This window comes from Ahaetulla prasina, chromosome 3, assembly GCF_028640845.1.
Source record: "Ahaetulla prasina isolate Xishuangbanna chromosome 3, ASM2864084v1, whole genome shotgun sequence".
NCBI classification, from domain to species: Eukaryota; Metazoa; Chordata; class Lepidosauria; order Squamata; family Colubridae; genus Ahaetulla; species Ahaetulla prasina.
This window is the reverse complement of record NC_080541.1, coordinates 132,097,110-132,121,240: the sequence shown is the minus strand read 5'-3', so window position 1 is coordinate 132,121,240 and position 24,131 is coordinate 132,097,110. Positions and strand designations below refer to the sequence as shown.

General features: G+C 38.3%; 1 protein-coding gene across 2 annotated transcripts; it reads right to left on the bottom strand.

Annotated features, from left to right (window-relative positions):
- Positions 1-735: 735 nt before the first annotated feature.
- RGS13 (regulator of G protein signaling 13) lies at positions 736-21,533 on the bottom strand. 2 transcript variants are annotated; one of them, XM_058176371.1, is made up of 5 exons: positions 21,341-21,533; positions 16,431-16,499; positions 9,448-9,509; positions 4,616-4,782; positions 736-3,067 (listed from the first exon to the last, which is right to left on the bottom strand). In XM_058176371.1, the coding sequence occupies exons 2-5, from the start codon at positions 16,493-16,495 to the stop codon at positions 2,858-2,860; spliced, it is 504 nt and encodes a 167-aa protein (XP_058032354.1). In that variant the 5' UTR covers positions 16,496-16,499; positions 21,341-21,533; the 3' UTR covers positions 736-2,857. The 2 variants fall into 2 exon arrangements, with proteins under 2 accessions (XP_058032354.1, XP_058032355.1); XM_058176372.1 differs by lacking the exon at positions 21,341-21,533 and adding an exon at positions 19,944-20,027.
- Between the last annotated feature and the right edge of the window lie 2,598 nt (positions 21,534-24,131).

Sequence of the window (24,131 nt, the reverse complement as noted above, 5' to 3'; positions counted from 1 at the left end):
ATCCCTCCATTAATGTAGTCTAGGACTGTGTTGGCTTTTTTGGCAGTTGCAGTACACTGCTGGCTCATATTTAAATGATTGCCCACTAGGACTCCAAGATGCCCCTAGCAGTAGGAATATTATATTATTCTGTGTCTATATCACTGTTCCATCAATCAATTGGGAAAATAAAGGTTGTGAGGAATAACAACCAAGGACCAGGGAAGTTTATTATTGCTATAATGTGCAATGGTCAATTGGAATAGATTTGCCTACCATGATATGACGTGCAGTCTGCAAATCAGACGGCACTAGTTCAGTGGAGGCAGGATTGCATTCTGTATTCTTATCCTCAAAACATGGTAAAGAAGCTTGAGCAAGCTGGTCATTTGGGTCAGCCCTCCCTCTCCTCCGTCTTATCCCATAGAACAAATAACTAACATGTGTGCACAAATGGTAATAAACTCATTATTAAGCCATATCTTGCTTTACATGAATATATGTTTGATGGCCCACTACTTCAAGCGCAGACAAGCATTATCTCCTGGCTTCCCCAATTTTTAAAAATCATGCAACCCCTACTATTTTGCATAAGAGGTGATCAGAAGAGTAATTGTACAGATTAATGTAAAGGTAAACACATGAAAAACAACTCTAGGGCATCTCCAAGGGAGGCTGCAGCAGGCTTCACAAGTTGAGGGTCTTTTTATAGTGTCTGAACAATAAATAGAACGATATCATGAATTAAACTTTTATTTCAAAGCAATAAAGTTAATAGTCTTAGGGTTCTCCACACAGTATTGCCATTGACTGAATCACTAATTTAAGTGACAAGTGGATAGAAAACAATGGTGGTACAAATTTCATTTATATAGAGTCCAATGAAAAGAATCTATGTATATTCTACTATCTTTCCCCTACAATGTTAAGTTATTATTGAACTCTTACAACTCTTATTTGGTCTCTTACATTTCCCAAAAAAAGTTTTGCCATCCACCCCTCACGTAAGAGCTGTGACTGTCAACTATTCTAGATAACGTATTAGTATAACATCTGATCATCTCATTCTATCATGTTGGAGATCAGGGCTGCACATTATTTCTTTGAGTCCTGTCAAGTTATGATCCTAGAAGTGGGCATGGTCAGATTGAAAAGTGGATGAAAAAAGGTAGGCAGAATTCATTAATTTTGTTGTGCAATTGTTTAGTCACTTTGCAGTCTGTCATTTCTTCAGAACTGTGTTTAGTAACTGCTGGTCTGAGTTTTTATAAGCACCTGCTTGAGTTATCAGTGATAGAATTTAGCCACCTTGCCTTCTGTCTACCTCTCCAATCAGATTTGTTTATTTATTCAGTTTACATGCCCATCTCAGAATTGGGGATGGTAACATTGAGCAGCTAACAGCCGTGGAAAACACCATAAAATAGTAACAACAATAGATCACCAGTAGTTGAGATAAAAACAACCACAACAAATCAACGTTACCGTTGCACAGGCTCTGCCAAGCATCTGGATCCTTAAGCTTAGAGACAAAACTCTGCCTCTAAGACATTGTGAAAAGCCAGCAAAGTCATATCCAGTATAATTATTGGAGAGATCATGTTCCAAAGGGTGGCCCCCATGAGAAGAGAAGACTTTCTTTCTGGGGTCTACCAGATGGCACTCCCCACTACTATACAGTATATATTTTTTTAAATAGCAATTTTATTAAATACAGTCCCTAATACTGTAGGTCTACCAAACCTAATGCGACAGGGTAGGCATAATTGAGGAGAAATGATCACTCAAATAAGATAATAAATAAAAGAATGTTATTGTTAATAAAATTTATTATTAATATGTTAATAATATCCAACTTTTATTGGATTATTCACTTGCATTTTATTAAATATAAATATTGTAAGAAAAAATAATTTAAATATCTTTTGAATGATCACCCCTTTCACTTAAATTCACACATTATTTAGGTTCACTTACTCACCTATATTTGTATTAACTTCACTGTTAACTTTCAGTGTGTGTGTTCAATGTCTGCTTGTATCCTTTGAAAAACATAGGTTTGAATTACAGCTACCTTTCTATATCAATTAAGTTGAAACACTTTAATTTGATAACCTTGTATTTCTAAACCACCCAATAACTACAGTTCTTTTATTTTGGGGTGTGTGTGTGAATGAAACTTCTAAAAATATACTATTTAAAATAAAAGTGAATTTTAAAAGGTAATGATACCAGCATTATATAGATTTTTAATACAATACTATAAATATAGCTTGCCCTTGATATATTGTTATGAATTTCACTATACAGTACTGTATCTTGTTTGCTGTGGCTTTTACATAGTGTAGGGTGAATGCCAGCATCAGCTGTAGTCTTCCTTGAATTGTTTAAAAGACACTTAATAGCTTAATAGCTGGGTGACTGGCTGAATGTTGATAGAGTTTCTGGCTACTGATGCTGTAGCTTGCATAAGGCAGGAAGTGCCACAGAGCAGTATTAGATCAAGAAGCTGCTAAGACTTAGAAGTTCTGATCTGAGTAAGAGTACTTGGTTAATTCAACCACATCAGCCTCTAACACTGTGATGGTTCCATTATTCAGACAATACTAAAGCTTTGGTTGATGCCCTTGCATTTTACAGTTCCATGTACGTTCCCATGCCAACTTAAAACAAGAAAATAATAGTCATGTCAAAATATTTATATTTTCTAAGTGCATTCATTTAGTGCGTTCTTCTCTAAACTGAGGGACATGATGTTGAGTGCAACTCAGAGAGCATTAAATTAGGAAAGATGTTGGGAATGTGGGAATTGCAATGCAATATATTACAAAAGTGCCATGCTTGCTTTTATCTGATTTTGAAACTCAAAATAAAGCTCTCACTTTTCCTCTTTGAGACAGAGTGTTGATTGTTGCTGGGCTGAAAGAGTGAAGATAAGGCTTTGGTAGATTTCTGAGCTAAGAAACCTGGGATATGAGTCTCTTTCCATATGAAGATATACAATTTTCTGAGCCTCATCAAAACAACACTGAGTTGGTTCCTGAATCTTCAAGGTTATACCTTCTCTCACTGGACTATCAATATTAATCTGAAAAACAAAACAAAAAACAAACAAACAAGGAATAATCAGAAGACAAGAGATTAGACAGAGTAAGATGCCGAAGAATATACAAAAAAGTGGCATCAAGAAAGATGGAAATCTTGACAATGTCACAAAATTTATTAATCTGGGTATAGCTACCCAACTTGTCAATAACTTGTGTATGGTTAAAAGCATAAAAACAGAGAAACCAACAGAAAAACACATAAAACACCACAATGCACAATAACTCTGTGGCTCAGACTGTGGGCCTCTGTGGCTCAGACTGCTAATGCAGTCTGTTATTAACAGCAGCTGCTTGCAATTACTGCAGGTTCAAGCCCCACCAGGCCCAAGGTTGACTCAGCCTTCCATCCTTTATAAGGTAGGTAAAATGAGGACCCAGATTGTTGGGGGCAATAAGTTGACTTTGTATATAAATATACAAATAGAATGAAGACTATTGCTAACATAGTGTAACCTGCCCTGAGTCTTCGGAGAAGGGCGGGATATAAATGCAAATAAAAAAAAAACTGAAGCCAAATCAAATGTATTCCAATTAAAAAAATCATATCAGGATAGACTTAGAACTAAAGGTCAGGCCTACTGCTTTACCGAAGACCAACAAATATTAGACAGAGTATGATAGAAGCTATGATGCTGGCTAAAGTGACACAAATAGGTGTCATAGAAGATCACTGGGTGACTTGCAGTCAGTTATTCACAGCCCAAATTCCCTCACAAGTTTGTTGTTGTAAGAAAAAAATAAATTCTTGCCATGGATACTATATTCATTGTACTTTTATTTGTAATATATTCAGTGGTTGGATTCAGCCAGTTCACACCTATTTGGGAAAACCGATTGTTAACTTTCTAAGCAGTTTGGAGAAGTGGTTGCCCCCACTTTACAGGGCTAATCCTGTAAGGAAGACAGAAAGGAAACATTCTGGCATTGTTTCTAGCCTAATCTTTATTGTCCTGCTTACAGAAATTGCCTCTCTGGTTAACCTTTATTACATTGTAACAGCTAAGGTGAAGCACACTTTGACCTGAGTGACGTTGAGTTGGCCATGCCCACATGGTCACATGACCACCGAGCTGGGTCATTAGGGCAGAAAACCAGTTGTTAAATTATTTGAATCCCACCACTGAATATATTTATTTATAAAAGTGGCCTTCTAGAGATATATCTCCTGCTAGCAGCCTACTTGTGTAGTCTTACATTGAGATTTAATGAGGTATTCCTCATCAGTAAAGAAATAACATTCTAATTCATCATACAAGCTATTGGTAAGTCCCAAAGGTGCTTTTTTTTCAAGAGGCAGATAGACTTTCTGGTCCAGTTGCCTCTTGAAAAAAAAAGGGACAACCATGATCTGAATGACTGAGAATCTCAACAGACAAAAGCTATTGATAAGATGTCAATCTGCAATATAAATTGTCCACTTGAAGAAATTATTTAAAATTAATTAATTATTTCAACATCTGTGAGAGCATTCACACATTCTTTGGAAACTGAGAAATTATACTGTATTCCTCCCCAATTTATTAATTTACTTCTTTTGGAGCCTGGGGTTGGATGAATTCCTTAAAAAGTTTCTGTGCCTCTGATAATCTTTTCCTCTGAGATAAAATCTTCTTATATTTTTCACAAGCCAACCAGAATTCCATGTTCTCATCACTATATTCAGTCTTCAGGTAGGACTTGTAGACAATTGGCCCATCTGAAAATAATATGTCAAATATTGATTTGCAAACTATACTAGTAATTACAAAAGTAATTATGATAACAGTTATGTTTTATTCTCTGTATAAGGTATGTTATGAAGAATCATTTTCTGAGGCATTGAGATTATAACAGGAAGTGAAAATTACCTCAGCAGATAATTTTGTTTTCCCTTCCATTTACCATAATACCCTGTTTTCCCCAAAATAAGACATCCCCTAATAATAAGCCGAATTGGCAGGAGTGAAATGTTCCTGGTTCGGACTGGATCACTTGATCCGGTAGCGATGGCAGCGGGTGGTTTGGAGAACCGGTAGCAAAAATCCCTGCCCCCCCCCCCGCCCCAGCTGAGCCGCGCAATCATCAGAGGGTTTTTTTTTACTTTTAAAAGCATTTTTTCTTCGGCCGAAAAATTGCTTTTAAAAGTAAAAAAAAAAGCCTCTGATGATTGCGCAGCTCAGCTGGGATCGTCAGAACCCTTTAAAAGTTTTTTTTCCTATGGCGATCTCAGCTGAGTTGCCTGATCATCACAGGCTTTTAAAATCATTTTTTGCAACCTCTTACAACAGCCCCTGCCCATGCCCACGCAATCTCTCGGTCCCCACTTGCCTCCTTGCTGCTTCTTTAGAGCTCACTAAGCCTTGCTTTGGCTGCTGCAATCAATTGCATCAGCTAGCAACTGAATCTGCCTGCCTGCAATCCATCTCATTGGTGAGCAACTCAATCTGCCTGCCTTCAATTGGGTAAGTAATTGGGGGGAAGGGAAGCTTTAAAAAATAGTTATATAATATAATAATATTTATTTTATTTTATTTTATTTTATTTTATTTTATTTTATTTTATTTTATTTTATTTGCATTTATATCCCGCCCTTCTCCGAAGACTCAGGGCGGGTTACACTATGTTAGCAATAGTCTTCATTCTATTTGTATATTTATATACAAAGTCAACTTATTGCCCCCAACAATCTGGGTCCTCATTTTACCTACCTTATAAAGGATGGAAGGCTGAGTCAACCTTGGGCCTGGTGGGGCTTGAACCTGCAGTAATTGCAAGCAGCTGCTGTTAATAACAGACTGTCTTACCAGTCTGAGCCACAGAGGCCCTTATATAATATAAAAACAGAGTTGGAAGGGACCTTGGAGGTCTTCTAGTCTAACCCCCTGCCCAGGGAGGAAACTACATCATTTCAGACAAATGGCTATCCAACATTTTCTTAAAAATTTCTAGTGTTGGAGCATTCACAACTTCTGCAGGCAAGTTGTTCCACTTATTGATTGTTCTAACTGTCAGGAAATTTCTTCTTAGTTCTAAGTTGCTTCTCTCCTTGATTAGTTTTCACCCATTGCTTCTTGTTCTACCCTCAGGTGCTTTGGAGAATAGTTTGACTCCCTCTTCTTTGTGGCAACCCCTGAGATATTGGAACACTGCTATCATGTCTCCCCTAGTCCTTCTTTTCATTAAAAGTTGACTTTGTGTATAATATACAAATGGATGAGACTATTGCTTAACACAATGTAAGCCGCCCTGAGTCTTCGGAGAAGGGCAGGATATAAATTCAAATAAAATAAAAATAAAAATAAATAATAAATAAATAAAACTAGACATACCCAGTTCCTGCAACAGTTCTTCATATGTTTTAGTCTCCAGTCCCCTAATCATCTTTGTTGCTCTTCTCTGCACTCTTTCTAGAGTCTCAACATCTTTTTTACATCGTGGTTTAATTGGGTTTTTTAAAGGATTTTTTTTAGACAGCAATTTAAAGATAAGGAAGTTTTAAATTTAGCTGCTTTTATTTTTATATTTTATAAATATATATATTAAATATATATATTAAAATAAAATGAAATGAAATATTTGTGCAGCTTTCTGAGATTTGGTGTGTTTCTGTAATGTTTCCCTCTAACTACATAAACACACAAAATCTCACAAAGTTATATGAGGCATTTTTTTTGTGTGTGTGTGAGTCGTGTTGTGTTGTGTGTGTGTAAAGTGTGAAATTTGGTTTTTGAGCTTTTTGTGGTTGTGTGAGGTTCCTGCTTGTTGCAGGGGCCATTTTGGGTGAAGTACAGCTGCTTTTACATTGTGTGTGAGTCAGTTGTGTTGTATGTGTGTAAAGTGTGAAAGTTGGTTTTTGGTACCTCTTATTGTTTTGTGCACTTTGTTTATTATTTTTATTATTTATTGTTATTGGCACGCCCACCCAGACATCTGACCACCAAGCCACGCCCACCAATTAAGCCAAACCCACAGGGAAAATTTATAGATTTCACCCCTGCCAATCGGTCTTTTGAGTACATGGCAATAACACCAAGAGCTTATTTCAGGGTTCAAAAAAATATAAGACAGAGTCTTATTGTCGGGAAAACATGGTATATAGTTAAAGGTAACAGCATTCTGTGCACCTTTGGCGTTTAGTCATGCTGGCCACATGACCACGGAGACCTCTTTGGACAGCGCTGGCTCTTCAGCTTTGAGCTCCACCCCCTAGAGTCAGGAACGACTAGCACATATATGTGAGGGGAATTTTACCTTTATAGTTAAGGGAATATTCAGGGGAATATTTTTCATTTTTCTTAGTATTCTCATTCTCAAGGATATGGCCAGTTATATAGATCTATCTATATGTTTATAGATAAGAATGTGTACCTACATTCTTATATTAGGCTTAATATATCTCTATCATCTCTATCTCCCAATCTCAATCTTGATCTCTATTTATCTCTATATATCTCTGATTCAATTTCTAATTATCTGGGTAACTGATGTATTGTTACTACAAAATAAAATGTTTATTTATTTTCTTGTCTCCCACCTTTGTTATCTTTACCATAACTTAAGGTGGCAAACATATCCAACATACCTTCCTCTTCCTATTTTCCCTACAACAACAACCCTGGGAGGTGAATTAGACTGAGAGACAGAGTGTGTCCCAAGGTCACCAAGATGGTTTTCATGGGTAAAGTCACACTCTCTCATTTTCTCCCTTGGTACCTTAAATCTTACTTGCATCGCCTCCCCCACCCAACCTTCTGCTTAGCAGTAACATCCCCCATAGGTATTTTGACTTCAGCAGAGGAAATTCTTTTTAAAAAGAAACCTGGTTTTTGATAAAATGCTTGTCTGAAAAATCCAAAGGACGTAAGCAAATGAGCCAATGTGCCCCAAAGCAGGGCTGAGTAGTCTCCTCTCCAGGGTAAGGATAGAAAAAATAAGCAAAAGGTTGTGAATATTATTTCTAAATATAGATCATATTCTTGAAACACAGCCACTGCTGAGATTCTTTGTTATTGCTTCTTAAGTTGCTTCAATAAATATTGAAGAAGTTCTTGGATACCTTGTGAGCTTGGCTAAGTGGTTTGGTCCTGTCTGTGATATGAAGTCTGACACTGCCAATGCCTGTCAAGGGCCTTCCCAGCCTCTGTTTTTAGCTGGAGAATGAGTTAGAGAGCAGTAAAAAGTGTGAAAGTGAGGAAAGAGATAAATTCAGAGTGAATGGGTGATAGAGTAGGTGATGGAGCATGGGGGAAACTGATTAGCACAGAATGAGCAAGAGAGTGAGACGGAACATGACAGAAGAACAAGTAAAAGAGAAATAAGTGAGAGAGCATGCAAGTGATGGAGTGAAAGAGGGAGAGTGTGAAAGAGTTAATCATCGATAATTTGTGGGGTGGATGGACGATCCAGTACTTGATTCTTGTGATTGGTGGATGTGTGGGGTCCTCTCAGTAAAGCAGAACAGGCAGAAATCCCCCACTCATCCTGAAAATCAAGTTCTGGCAGATGGTTCAACTGCTGGTATAGTTCACCTCATTCCCACACAATGCATTATGGAGAGCAATTGGTGGATGTTTTTCAGCAAATTTGCATTTTGTTGAGTTTGAGAAATATACCGTGCATGGAGTGACCTAAATTCTGTAAAAATCAGGGCAGATTTTTGTTTAACTGACATTCCTTTTTGAAAAGTTTGCAGTTTCTCTTTTTGACCTGGAAGAAATGTTATTTGCTATAACAAGATCATTTTCTGTGGGGAACACTTGCATCTTAGACAGATTGGTTATGATAGCGTATTACAAAGTGAGAAGAGGAGTAATCTGAAATAGCAGCATTCCATCAGTAAGAATTTCCCAGTGACAAATGATTACTTTAGGTTGCCATAAATCATCTTGAAACTTCTGATACCCATTCATTTGATCAGCTGGTAAGTTTCTACTTTATCTTCAGCCAAACCATAGGAAAAGAAGGCATTTTAGGTCTTCCACTCCTGCTTTACTGAGACCTTCCCAATCTGATTTGAAAAGATGGCTAAACTCACCATTCTAGGCATTTGTCAGAACTTGTCTCCTTGCTCAGCCCAGCCCAGCCCAACCTGCCACGCTTTAGAGACAATGATCATTGCCTGGGAAATCCATCAATTGATGCATTTTAATTTGCCCTGCAGGAAACCATCAGGATAGCATTATTTCCCAACCTTGTTAATAAGGTGGAGTTGACATCAGTTATATAGATTTATGAAGATTTATGTTGGTATACTTCCTGTTGCCTCATGGACTGGAAGTTGGTATGCTACATTGACTATTTGAATATATCCCGTGCCATAAATGCCCTTGACTTATTCCCATTCCATCTTACTGTTCTGATTAATAATCATGTATTTACTCACATTTAGTAGCCATAAGCTTTTCGAAAGACTGAGACCACTGAAGTACTTCTTCCAGGCTTATTCTTTGAGAAGCAAGGGCAGGGAGAGAAAACACAAAGTTAGAGCAGCCAATATTCACATTTTCACAATGAGCTTTAATAAAATCTAAAGCTAGAGATATTGGAGATCTATCCTTGTACTTTGCTGAGCATCCCCAAATACTGCCTGAATTTGTTTCCCGGCATTTTTAAGCTAAGGATAGAGAAAAAAGCAATGCTACCTTTAATGAATATTTCCCATGGCAGAGAATACATCTGCATTTTCTGTATTTAGACAATTTAAATAATGACTTAAAATAATTACAATAGCTGTAATATTACTGCATGTGGGCCTGCCTATCAAAAAAAGATAGGGCAGCAAATCCGAGTTTCAGAAATCTGGATAAAAACTAGATAGCAACAAGCAGGTAGAGAACATTTTAATCTTTTTGCTCCTCAGAGATGAATCCATAAGGAAGCAGTTGGTATGACTGGGTGATTACATGATGGAACCTCCAGTTCTAGTATTGAGGCAGAATATTATTTGTATTTTGTTTTAGAAGTAGCCTTGAAAATCTTTTTATTCTTAAGATACTATGTCTATAAGGGAACGTGGTGGCTCAGTCGCTAAGACGCTGAGCTTGTCAATCAAAAGATCGGCAGTTCAGTGGTTCGAATCCCTAGTGCCACGTAACGGGGGTGAGCTCCTGTTACTTGTCCCAGATTCTGCCATTCTAGGAGTTCAAAAGGACGTAAAAAATTCAAGTAGAAAAATAGGGACCACCTTTGGTGGGAAGGTAACAGCATTCTGTCCACCTTCGGCATCTAGTCATGCCGGCCACATGACCACAGAGACATCTTTGGACAGCACTGGCTCTTTGGCTTTGAAACGGAGATGAGCACTGCCCCCTAGAGTTGGGAACAACTAGCCCATATGTGCAAGGGGAACCTTTACCTTTTAGTATGTCTATGTGTACAATTATTGAATGAATGAATGACATCATCAGTAAAAGTGGACATGCTTAATAGAAAGTAAGTGCCACTGAACTTACTGCAGCATTAGGACCTATTTTATTTAAGCCTCTTTGTTCAGAATTTGAAATATTCATGTTTCAAATTCTCTGATGTAATTACAATATTTTTTGTAGTGAAAATCATACTTGCTTTTGAACTATGTATCTAGTCATTCTTGCTCAATGGGTACACTGGGAAATATACCAATTGGTATATACTGTACCAAATATACCAATAAGCAATCTAATCAAGGTTTAAAAATAGACCCAGAGAGTTGATCGGCACCTGTTCCTAGGCAAGTAGGATTGCAGACATTATATTAGAAATTACTGTATATCAGAAAGAAACTACTGAAAGGAAGAGTAGTACAAAAAAAAGCAAAATGTAGCAATTTAAATTATAATGTTATATTACATTACAGAGTACTATGAAGTAATCTATTTTTGTAATTATTGAAATGGATAGGTCACTATGGATTCCCACTGTTCATAATTGGGAAGTGAAGCAACTGATTTTCTGGCATTAAAGAAATGGAAGAGATTAGCTCTCTTAGACTGCTTGTGCCGGGATACAAAACAGAAGCATTTGTTTTCATCTGCTTCTTTGACCTGTTATCACCTCCCAAACACTCACAAAAACAACTTCATTATTTTGAACTTTAGTAGTAATCCATTCTTGATTAAAAGTGAAATTGGCTTCCGAAAATTAAGGCCAAATAAAAGATTCATAAACCAGCTTGGCTGTATGTAGGATTTTATAGGCTTGCTAATTTATAATCTCTTTCACTATTTTTATTGGACAACATGAATAGATATGTATGCACATATGTATTATGCTAGTAGTACTCCTGGGCCTATAATCATTTATTAACAATCAAATGAGGCAATGTTTGGTGACGACGAAATCTAGGTTATGTTTGTTTAGCACCCAGATACCCTATTTAGGACCATCAAAATGGCAATAAAAAGTGTGCAGCTTTTTAATTGTCCAGAATTCATCAGGCAAAACATTAACCAAAGAGAAGAAAGTGTAAACTCTTAGGTCAACTGGTTCAAGTCATGTGGTTTATAGTACAAAGTCCCAGGGATTCCTATATTTATCATATGACCAAAAACACTCCTCCCCCACACAAAATAACAGATGGCCTTTATGGTTTATAGCTGGTAGAGGAATAATTATTTTCATTATCCTTACATTTCCAATCTAGATTATACTAATAAGAAAAACAAATGTCTGCATTTTTAAAATTCCACCTTAGACTATATTTTGAACTACTGAGTAGTATCAGCAGGGCAGATATTGCAGTCACAACTGTACAGTCAAAACCCTACCTCATTTATGTGTGTGAATAGTAATAGTAGTAGTAGTAGTAGAAGAAGAAGAAGAAGAAGAAATGGTATCCTATTTGCTCAATGGAACTTTCCTTCCCTATATACCAGAGGTGGGTTTCAGCAGGTTCTGACCAGTTCTGGAGAACCGGTAGCAGAAATTTTGAGTTGTTCGGAGAACCGGTAGTAAAAATTCTGACTGGCCCCGCCCCCATCTATTCTCTGCCTCCCAAGTCCCAGCTGATTGGGAGGAAATGGAGATTTTACAATATCCTTCCCCTGCCAGGCCCACCAAGCACCGCCCACCAAGCTATGCCATGCCCACCAAGCCACACCCATAGAACCGGTAGTAAAAAAATTTGAAACCCACCACTGCTACATACCCAGTTTCTCCCCAAATCTATTGGATTCCCAAACACTCCAAAGCAAATTAAAGTGAAAGCACAGAGTCACAGTTGAATGGAGTTGAGGAAGTAATTTATGAAAAGTTGCCATTCTATCAGTGGACATACACAACTGGATTCAACTTGAATATCAGCAGCCCAGAGATGAAATGCTCCCAGTTCAGACCGGATCGTCTGATCCGGTAGCAATGGTGGAGGGTGGTTCGGAGAACCGGTAGCAAAAATCCTGCCAATGCCCAGCTGAGCTGCCCATGCCCAGCTGAGTTGTGCAATCATCAGAGGCTGAAAAAATGCTTTTAAAAGTAAAAAAAAAAAAGCCTCTGATGATCATGTGGCTCAGCTGGGATAATCAGAACCTTGTAAAAGCATTTTTCTGCAACCTTTTCGGCCAAAGACATTGTAAAAAATGCTTTTACAAGGTTCTGACGATCAGGCAACTCTGCTGGGATTGTCAGAAGCCTTTATTTATTTATTTATTTATTTATTTATTTATTTATTTATTTATCAAATTTTTATACCGCCCTTCTCCCGAAGGACTCAGGGCGGTGTACAGCCTAAATAAAACACAATATATATACACAATTAAAATCAAAAGTTAAAATAAAACATATTACAAAAAGGCCAATGTTTAAAAATTTAAATTTTAAATTTTAAAAATTTAAAACCCCACAACAATAAAACCCAATTAAAATGTTAAAAAACCATTATGCCAGTCCAGCTTGAATAAATAAGTATGTTTTTAGCTCACGGCGAAAGGTCTGAAGATCAGGCACTTGGCGTAGGCCAGGGGGAAGTTCATTCCAGAGCGTCGCTGCTCCCACAGAGAAGGCCCTAATCCTGGGGGCCGCCAGCCAACATTGTTTGGCGGACAGCACCCTGAGGAGACCTTCTCTGTGAGAGCGTACCGGTCGGTGGGAGGCATAAGGTAACAGCAGGCGGTCTCGTAAGTACCCGGGTCCTAAGCCATGGAGCGCTTTAAAGGTGGTAACCAAAATCTTGAAGCGCACCCGAAAGACCACAGGAAGCCAGTGCAGACTGCAGAGCAGTGATGTTACATGGGAGCCACGAGCGGCTCCCGTTACTACTCGCACAGCCGCATTCTGGACTAACTGTAGCCTCCGGGTGCACCTCAAGGGCAGCCCCATGTAGAGAGCATTGCAATAATCCAACCGAGACGTGACCAGAGCGTGAGTAACTGTGCATAAGGCATCCCGGTCAACTGGCGGACCAAGCGAACTTGGTAAAAAGCCCTCCTGGAGACGGCCGCCAGATGTTCATCAAAGGACAGCCGTCCATCCAAGAGGACGCCCAAGTTGCGAACCACCTCCTTTGGGGCCACTAACTTGCCCCCAACAGTCAGCTGCGGGTGCAGCTGACTGTACCGGGGTGCCGGCATCCACAGCCACTCCGTCTTGGAGGGATTGAGCTTGAGTCTGTTTCTCCCCATCCAGACCCGTACGGCTTCCAGGCACCGGGAAAGCACTTCGATAGCTTCATTGGGGTGGTCTGGGGTGGAAAAGTACAGCTGAGTATCATCAGCGTACAGATGATAACTCACCCCGAAACCACTGATGACCTCACCCAGCGGTTTCATATAGATGTTGAACAGGGTAGGCGAGAGAATCGACCCCTGAGGCACCCCACAAGTGAGGCGTCTCGCAGACGACCTCTGCCCCCCTGTCAACACTGTCTGCATCGTCAGAGAGATAGAAGAAGACCCACCGATAAACGGTGCCTCCCACTCCCAATCCCTCCAACCGGCGCAGCAGGATACCATGGTCGATGGTATCAAAAGCCGCTGAGAGATCTAATAGGACCAAGGCAGAGGAGCAACCCCTATCCCTGGCCCTCCAGAGGTCATCTACCAACGTGACCAAAGCCGTCTCTGTGCTATAACCGGGTCGGAAGCCGGACTGAACGGGTCTAGATAGACAGCTTCATCCAGGTGCCGAGGAGCTGCCATGCAACCATTTCTACAACCTTCGCCACAAAGCGAAGGTTGAGACTGCCGTAATTCCCAAAATAGCTGGGTCCAGGAAGGCTTCTTAAGGAGGGTCTCACCACCGCCTCTTTCAAGGCGGCGGAGAAAACCCTTCCAACAAAGAAGCATTTATAATCCCCTGAGCCAGCCTCGTGTCACTTCCTGAGCAGCCAGCACTAACCAGGAAGGGCACGGATCCAGTAAACATGTAGTTGCATGTAACCTCCCCAGCAACCTGTCCACGCCTCGGAGCCACAGAATCAAACTCATCCCAAATAACCTCAACAAGACTCGCCTCCGTCATCTCGGTTGGATCATTGCAATCTTGGTCCAAACTATCCCAAGCTGAACAATTTTATCGTATAGATAACCGTTAAACTCCTCAGCACGCCCTGCAAAGGGTCATCCCAACCTCCTGATGAAGGAGGGAACGGGTCACCCAAACAAGGCGGCCGGGCGGTTATCTGCCGATGCAATGAGGGTGGAAACGTAAGAACATTTCGCCTCCCTCATTGCCACTAGGTAGGTCTTAGTGAAAGACCTCACTAGTGTCCGATCAGCCTCGGAACGGCTAGACCTCCAAGTGCTCTCTAGGCGTCTTCTCCGGCGTTTCATCTCTCTCAGCTCCTCGGGAAACCAAGGAGCCAAATGAGATCTACGCCGGGTCAGGGGCCCGAAAGGCACGACACGGTGCAAAGCCCCAGCCGCGGCCCGTTCCCAGGCCGCAACTAGTTCTTCAGTCGTGCCGTGGGCCAGATCCTCAGGAAACGGCCCAAGCTCCGTCCGGAACCTCTCCGGGTCCATCAGGTGCCTGGGACGGAACCAACGCATTGGCTCCGTCTCCCTGCGGTGGTGGGCGGCGGTCCGAAAGTCTAGGCGAAGGAGAAAATGATCTTTAAAAGCATTTTTTCTATAACCTCTTCAGCCGAAGAGGCTGTAGAAAAAATGCTTTTAAAAGTAAAAAAAAAAGTTGGCCACACCCACCCAGTCACATTAGCACCACCACCACCAAGCCCCGCCCACAGAACCGGTAATAACAAATTTTACATTTCACCCCTGCAGCAACCTTTTCATAACTGCTGAGTGATGTCACTGAATTCTCTGTGTGAGGCAACAGATCATCAGCTAACGATGAACTCAGCCTACTTTCATCTATTGCTTTTTACTTGGCAACTCTAGGATTACTGCAGAAACTTGTAAAAAGAGTATCCAAATATTGTAGTTCCATACCTAACTGACTGTAGTTTTACCCTGCCCGTGGTCTGGAGGCAGAAAAGATATAAGCAATAAGTTAATTAGAACTATTAAACAGAGCTATGAGCTCAACATCTGATGGCCAAAATAGAGACCCCAAGAGACTTATTTGACCAGGAGACTGAAAATTTCCTGTGGTTCTCTATTTATGGGTTGTCTATTCTCAAAAGATTTAGGTTCCAGAAGAACCTAACCCCAATTAAAACTCTGAGACAGACATTTTCTCAAAGTTCCCATTTATTAAGTAAGTATACTGGCACATCTGAGAAAACCCGAATCTGAGAGTTCCGGATTTTCCCTCAGTAAATCAAAACCCCAAATCCAGCCCCTGCATCCATCAGTCGGTCACATTGTCCAATCACAATCCGTCCCAACTTGAGACACCACTTCAACCACTCCTCTTCCAGATGCAGGCATACCATGTCCTTGACCAAAAAGAAGAATGCTATTACTCTACTAAATCCCCCCTCTTACTTTCCCACACACAAGACTGTGGCAGTGTGGAAGCTTCCGGTGTTAATATGGCTTCCAAAACTGACATTAGGCTTTATTCACACTTATACATATAAATCTTTTTATATTCTTCCATGAAGATTGTTAGGCTGAAAAAATATTCAAAGTCAATAATGAGCTTCATGGCTAAAATATTGGTCCTAATTCTCTTTTGTTCTAGCTGTTGTAATCACCACGCCATCCTGGCTCTCTGCAAGGAAAACTTTATCAATGGCATTTATTTAAATTTTCTCTATTTAAAACAAAAAAGACCTGCTTACCTCTAAACCACACTTTGAATTATGAATAGACCCCCATATAGAATTTGACCCAAAGTTTCCTCCTCCTATTGTTATCGCTTCCAACGTTATATATAAATGGAGGTAGGATAAGTAACATGTGAAGCTCACTCTCAAAAAACTGAAAATTCCTGGTTTCTTTCTTTACCCTTTGTTCTGTAAATAAGACTTCTGGTAGATTGATTTGTACTTACTTGGAAATGACTCTGTTTGTGCCATCTCTGAACAAACTGCAAAGCCAACAGATGCTGCGATTCATAATCCTGGATGAAGAAAACAAATATATTTAAGCATTCTGTTCAAGGGATATTGGTAAGATGCAGGAAAGATCATAATGCTTATGCATTGATGCAATTTTAGGTCATCTTCCAGACAAAATAAACCAGTTTTCATCTTATCCAGGCTTACCTTGAGCTCTTTACATATGGGGTTGAGTTAAGATCCCTAGGCCTAAGGGCCTTCTCTGTGGGAGCTCCGACCCTGTGGAACGAACTTCCCCTCGGACTTCGACAATTACCTGACCTTAAGACCTTTTGCCGCGAACTTAAAACTTATTTATTTCGTATGGCTGGACTAGCCTGATTTTTATTTTTATTGGATGGGTTTTTAAAATTTTGTTATTTTACGGGGGAGTACGTTTTTTAACATTTTTGGGCATTTGAATTAGTTTTTTAAGGGATGTTTTTAATTACTGTGTGTATTTATATTTTATCTGCCTGTTCACTGCCCTGAGTCCTTCGGGAGAAGGGCGGTATACAAATTAAAATATTATTATTATTATTATTATTATTATTATTATTATCATTAGCTATCTTTCAATTCTTGCAAGATTATACCCTTTTTCCTTTGTTTTCTCATATGCCTGGGTCAGTTTCCCAGAATATCTTTATGATGAAAGCTTTCTAAATTCCCATAACCTCTCTGTTCCTTGAAGCCTCAGGCTCAAATCTCAAATATCCATACATAACTGCATCTAAGCTGAAGATCTAGCATGTCTCTATCTAACATAAATCAATTCCCTACTTTTTCTTTTGTTTTTCTCAGTTGAATTTTAGATTGTAAATTCCTTAATGCCAGTTCACTTTTAGTGCATCTGCATCATGAAACACCATGCATATTGTTGATATCATTATCATCATCATCATCATCCACAAAGTATCTTTTCTTATTGTGTTGCACTCCTGTTCCCACATTTCTGGTAATTAAGATATGCTAAATATAATAGAACTTTTGGAAATACACTGAGATGGATTGTTCTTTTCTTTTGTTTTTCTCAGTTGAATTTTAGATTGTAAATTCCTTAATACCAGTTCACTTTTAGTGCATCTGCATCATGGAACACCATGCATATTGTTGATATCATCATCATCATCATCATCATCATCATCATCATCATCATCATCATCATCCACAAAGTATCTTTTCTTATTGTGTTGCACTCCTGTTCCCACATTTCTGGTAATTAAGATATGCTAAATATAATAGAACTTTTGGAAATACACTGAGATGGATTGTTCTTTTTCTTTGTGGAAAAGCAATTCAAGGGGAAAGCAGCATCTTTGCTGCCCCTGTGTGGACTCCTCTGACAATGCTTTCCTATGTCCTCTGATAATGTTTACTACAAGCACATACAGTTAGAGGATCTATGCAGACTAAGCTGAGGTGTGAAGAACTAATATACAGTAGTCAGTAATCTGCTCTTTAGATGTGATTGGGTATACAGCTGTACTATCCATCTGTGGTTTCTAAATTATTGGAATCATACTCCTTAAACCAAAATGTCTCATTTCCAGAACTAGTTTTATGACTAGTTAGAGTAGAATAGCTGCAACTGGGTGTTCTGAAAGAGAGCAAATTTTCAATTATTTAACTCACTATTATACATTTATGAAGAAGGAGAAGAGAGCGACAGTGGCACATATATAATAATATAATATAATATAACTATATATGTATATGTATATATACATATATACTATATCTGTAACACACACACACACACACACACACACATATATATATATATATATATATATATATGTTACAGATATAGTATATATATATATATATACAGATATAGTATATGTATAGTATAGTATAGTATATATATATATATATATATATATATATATATATATATATATATATTTATATATATAACTATATATGTATATGTATATATACATATATACTATATCTGTAACATATATGTACATATATACTATATCTGTAATGTAACTATATCTGTAGCTGGGGTATAGGATGAGGGTGGAGGTTCGTTCTCCAAGCTTGTGGGTTGGTTTCTGAATGTTTTGTTACCAGGCTAGATAACAACTTCAGGAGAAGAGATTATGAAATGGTTTACTTCATACCAAAATAAATTGCTTGGCATTGGGATCCTGCTTTTTTTAAAAAAAACTTGGCTGTTAATGGAAGTCAATTGTTACTTGATGTCAGACTTCAAACTGTAATAGACACATCAAGTTCAGTAATTCTTTCAGATTTCAGGAAAGCGGTTAACTACTATGATCTTTCTTTCTTTTACTATCAGCAAATTCATAAATGAAATAAATACACATAGACTATTTATTCTGAAAGTTCAGAACCCTGGAATGCACTATTCAGGGCTTCTAACCACATTCAATAACCATGTCTGTATATTTGTTTGTTTGTTTTCATTTGACATAAATGCACTAGCTTTCATTGAATCTAAAATGAGAAGTTTTTCAGTCTAACCGATATCTTCATCAACTCTTCTTCTCAGTTCCTCAAAAATGAGCAACAGGCTTTACAAAGTTGTGAAGCAATTGGTCAGACGAAAGACTTTATGCTTTTTGACAAGTATAACATCTCTTAATAAAATCATCTGCTCTTTTTCAAATCATTTTTAAAAGGTTTATCTGCTTTTGCAAAATTCAACATTCAGAAGGCAGGGATTCTCTAATTATAAGTCTTGGTCTCTGGAGAGGTTGCAAGAAAGTTAATGGGGAGTCACAACTATGTATGTGATTTAAATTTTGATGACGCTTGTGCACACAAAGCAGAAGTATTATCAGATCTTCCTGTTTTCACTGGACAAACCTTGCAAACAGAATAAACAGTAAAATGTCAGCACTTGAATACTGAGTGTAAACCAACCATCACTCACAACAGCAGTTGACTTCTCACATGACATTTTTAGTCTTTGAGGGTATCCATTGAAGTGTGTGTACAATTGTTAGTGAAGTTCTGTATTTTTACACACTTATTGTTCATTTCTAGACTTCTAAGAGAAGAAACATTTATGTTATCTGGTAAGAAAAAAACTAAAGATCATCTATTTACTAATAGTGCTGAGAAAATAAATTTAAGTCAAGAAAGTATGAATATGGTCTATATTTTAGTAAGTAATAAATTCATATCTTGCCTGTTCCTAGCACTAATAGAATCAATTTTACTTATGGGTGTTACACAAATTCATTTATTATTGGGTTAAGGATGAAAATTTTGAAAATCCGTGCCATAAGGATTGGATTAATTCAACTATAGTTCTATCTGCATTGAGAATTTATCCTGAATATCAATAGGGAGTATCAAAAAAAACCCTATTACACTTGTACATAAGTTTTTCTTAAAACTGAAATACTTCTTCCATGCATTTTGAATTCTTACATTCACTAAAAGATTTACTTTTAGAATGTATAAACTTGGAAACCAAAAAAACCCACCCATTGAGAAGCCTTTCTTTCTTTCTTTCTTTCTTTCTTTCTTTCTTTCTTTCTTTCTTTCTTTCTTTCTTTCTTTCTTTCTTTCTTTCTTTCTTTCTTTTTCTTTCTTTCCTTCCTTCCTTCCTTCCTTCCTTCCTTCCCCTGCTTCCTTGATGAAAGAGAAAAATAGAGAAGCTAATTCATGCAGATATGCGGCAAAATGGATTTCATGAAAGAAGGTAATTGGTGCATCTTATTCCAAGCACACCTAAGGAAGAAATGTAGCACTATGTCCTACATATCCTACAAATGCAGCACATTCTTCTTGGAAGAAGACCCAGCCAGAGCAATGCAGTGTGCATTTATTTGTAAATTACTGTGGCTTATATACTGCACTGTTTATAAAACCTCTCAGTGGTTAATAAATAACAGTATCAGCACCAAAATGTGAAAACTCATTAATATGATCAAGGCTCTTATGTGCTATGTTTCAGGTGGTTTGATCTGATGAATGAGTTTTTTCCATGAAGACAAGATTGTTGAGTCTTTCCACATTGTCAATGACTCTTCCAATGATTGTGAAATGTTAAATTTGAGCAGTAATAAGTAGATATACTGCATAATAGATATGAATGAACATACCTAGTTCCTTTTTAAAAAATGGTGAAAGCACATGGATAACGCTGTTATTAAACTTACTTTAAACTTGCTCTTTGTTCAAAAAGGTTTCGACCACAGGGCACTTCAGTTATATGCACAAATAAGACTCATGCCCTTAATATATTTCTCTCTCCCATCTATCAAAAATATTAAACTTGGACTAACTTATATATTTCAGTTTCAGAAATATAATATCTTAATATTGTAAGGCCTTAATTTTTCACCTTTACCAAGTTTGCATTATACGATTTACACAATAGTAGACTTATTTTAGTTGCAGGTATTGCATTGTGACTATATGTATCTTAACCATAGTTTTCTTCTAATCTGGAAAAGTTTATGAAGAAATCGTTTAGAACATGGCTCATATCCACTGATTCAGAGTTAATAGCTAAGAATTAAGAAATCAAATGATAGACACTCATTAATTACCCTTTATAGTTGTTGAACAGAAATTATTTCCCAAAAGTCTGAACTAATGGTAGTCCCATCCCTTCTGCCTCTCGTCAGCCCACTCATTCTTGTATAACAGGTGACAGAAATTCACCTCTTTGGCAGAATTAGGTTAATAGGTTTCTGGGTGTTTTTATTAGATGCCCAAACAGATGATGCTGCATGAAACAATAAAATATTTCACACTGAGGTAATCCTATTAAAATGATGCTGTACTTACTCTTCTAGACTCTTTTATCCTGAAATAGTACAGTAGCTGTTTATAAATTCCCTGGCAGTTAGGTATAGACTAGTTGCTTACTTACCACAATATCCTCCAAGTTTTTGAGGAGGGGTTTATTGTGATGGTTGAGGAAATTATTTGCTTCTGTTTAAAATCAGAAGTATGCCAAAGTCTGACCACGTTTAGTAGTTTTTGACTTGCAGAGGATACAGCATTGGGTATCTGCTTCTGGAAAAGAACAAGATCTCATATTAATGCGTCCTTCTTGGTGTTACTGAAAGCAGTAAGTGCTTCCCTTCTGCTTTTGGGAGTTGTCATCTTCATGTGTTTACATTTAAACGTTGCTTGTGGTTAGTGGGAAGTTCTTTTTATTTAAAAAAAAATATATGAAAGAAAGTTCCACCAGCCTCCAGAGATCCATTGATAACAGGATGTTTGTTCTGTCAGTTGTAGAATATCCTTACTGATTGACTGAAGCCGCATTATTATTATTATTTTGGAAGGAGTTATGAATAATGACTGCAATCAACAGATAAGGCTATCATTTTGTGACTAAAAGTTTCCAGTCCCTTATCAAGCATCACTTCTCTTCTTCAACTATCAACCCTCCTCTGAAAAGTGATGAGGAATTAGATATAGGTCAAAACCACCTCCTTTCTATAATGAAATAGCCATAACATGTGATCAATTATTGAAATATGCTTTTGGTGAAGTCCTTTCCTTTGCAGATATTCTGCTCTGAGTTAAGTCACTGCATCTTGGAATGGAGGTTTTGGCTGAATCTGATGTATAGTATACTTAAATGTTGGTTGCTAGGGAACAGTGGAAAAGGGCTATGACTCTTGCATCGTGCTTGTGAGTTTCCAGGATACAGTATGTCTTAGGGACAGACAATCAGATGCCTTTGAATATTTCCAGAATGGTTTACTACTTATGGTGCTAGCAGGAACTGTTAGCAGTTCAGAAGTAAATTTCCTTATCCATTTCCTGAAGCTATAGAGAAGAAAGGAATGTAGCAATATGTGTTTTACTAGTGTAATGGAAGGATACCACTGTGCCCATTTTTATTTGCATACAACTATATTGTGTAGATTGAAAGTTGTCTGTTCTGATATATCAATCATAATAAAAGTTTCTCTTCTGGGAATCCATATCAAATAAAGTGAAGTACATTTTGGGTAGTCACATATTGCAGAAAAGAAGAGAAAAGGGTTACAGAATAAATTGTATGCATGCATAAACGTAGTAGAAATATTATATATGGGTAATAATAATATAAATAAATCTAGAGTGGGGAAAGCTTTGGCAATGTGATCTGGGATCTGTGAAATTTCTCATTCAGCTATCCAGCAACCAACTGTTGATCTGTAGACTCCTGCTTTCCTACTTTTGATTCTGTATTTCTGAATCAGGCATAACTGATTTTATTAGGATTGCCTTCAGGAAAGCAGATCAAATAGATATTGTTTTCTGCAAAGTAGGATTCACAGATGAGCTGGGAAGAGAACCCAAATGTTTTTGCAACATTACTCTAGAATATTTCTCTGAAGCCACATTTTTATTATTTATTATTTATTTATTTATTTGTCAAACACAACAGTATATATAAGTATAAGCATGAAATAACCATACAAATTGGATACAATTAAAAGAAACATTAGGACAGGAATGGTAGGCACACTGGTGCTTTTATGCACGCCCCTTACAGACCTCTTAGGAATGGGGTGAGGTCAGTAGTAGATAGTCTTTGGTTAAAGCTTTGGGGATTTTGGGAAGAGACCATAGAGTCAGGTAGTGCATTCCAGGCATTAACAACTCTGTTACTGAAGTCATATTTTCTACAATCAAGATTGGAGTGGTTCACATTAAGTTTAAATCTATTGTGTGCTCATGTATTGTTGCAATTGAAGCTGAAGTAGTCTTCAACAGGAAGGACATTGTAGCAGATTATTCTATGAGTTAAACTCAGGTCGTATTGAAGGTGGCAGAGTTCTAAATTTTCTAAACCCAGGATTTCAAGTCTGGTGGCATAAGGTATTTTGTTGTGATCAGAGGAGTGGACAACTCTTCTTGTAAAATATTTCTGGACACGCTCAATTGTATTAATGTCCGAAATTTATTTATTTATTTATTTATTTATTATATTTGTATACCGCCCTTCTCCCGAAGGACTCAGGGCGGTTCACAGACAAAAAACAACAGAAAACATATAATAGATTAAAAACAGCTAAAGAATAGATAGTTGAATTCAATTGATGCTCTAACTTTTGAATACAAATTTAAAACCTCATTTAAACCCCTTTTTTAAAAATCCCAATTTAAAAAACTACATTCAGGCTAGTCCTGCTCTTCGAAACAGCAACGTCTTCAGCTCGCGGCGGAAGGACTTGAGATCGGGGAGTTGACGAAGCCCCAGAGGGAGCTCGTTCCAGAGGTAGGGGCCCCACAGAGAAGGCCCTCCCTAGAGGTCGCCAGCCGACATTGTTTAGCTGACGGTATCCGGAGGAGTCCCTCTGTGAGAGCGCACTGGTCGGTGAGAGGCTAATGGTGGCAGTAGGCGGTCCCGTAAATATCCCGGCCCTAGGCCATGGAGCGTTTTAAAGGTGATGACAAGTACCTTAAAGTGAACCCGGAAGACCACTGGGAGCCAGTGCAGGTTACGCAGGAGGGGTGTTACATGGGAGCCAAAAGGTGCTCCCTCTATCACCCGCGCAGCTGCATTCTGGACCAGTTGGAGTCTCCGGGCACACTTCAAGGGGAGCCCCATGTAGAGAGCATTACAGTAGTCCAGGCGGGATGTAACAAGGGCATGAGCGACCGTGCATAAGGAAGCCCGATCCAGAAAGGGGCGTAACTGGCGTATCAGGCGAACC

Excerpts from the sequence above, each read along its gene's own strand:
- RGS13 (XM_058176371.1), bottom strand. The coding sequence starts at position 16,495 with ATGAATCGCAGCATCTGTTGGCTTTGCAGTTTGTTCAGAGATGGCACA. Across the intron at positions 4,783-9,447 it reads AAAGCTTATGGCTACTAAAT|ATGGGCCAATTGTCTACAAG; the intron begins GTGAGTAAATAC and ends TATTATTTTCAG. Across the intron at positions 3,068-4,615 it reads AACCCCAGGCTCCAAAAGAA|ATTAATATTGATAGTCCAGT; the intron begins GTAAATTAATAA and ends TTTGTTTTTCAG.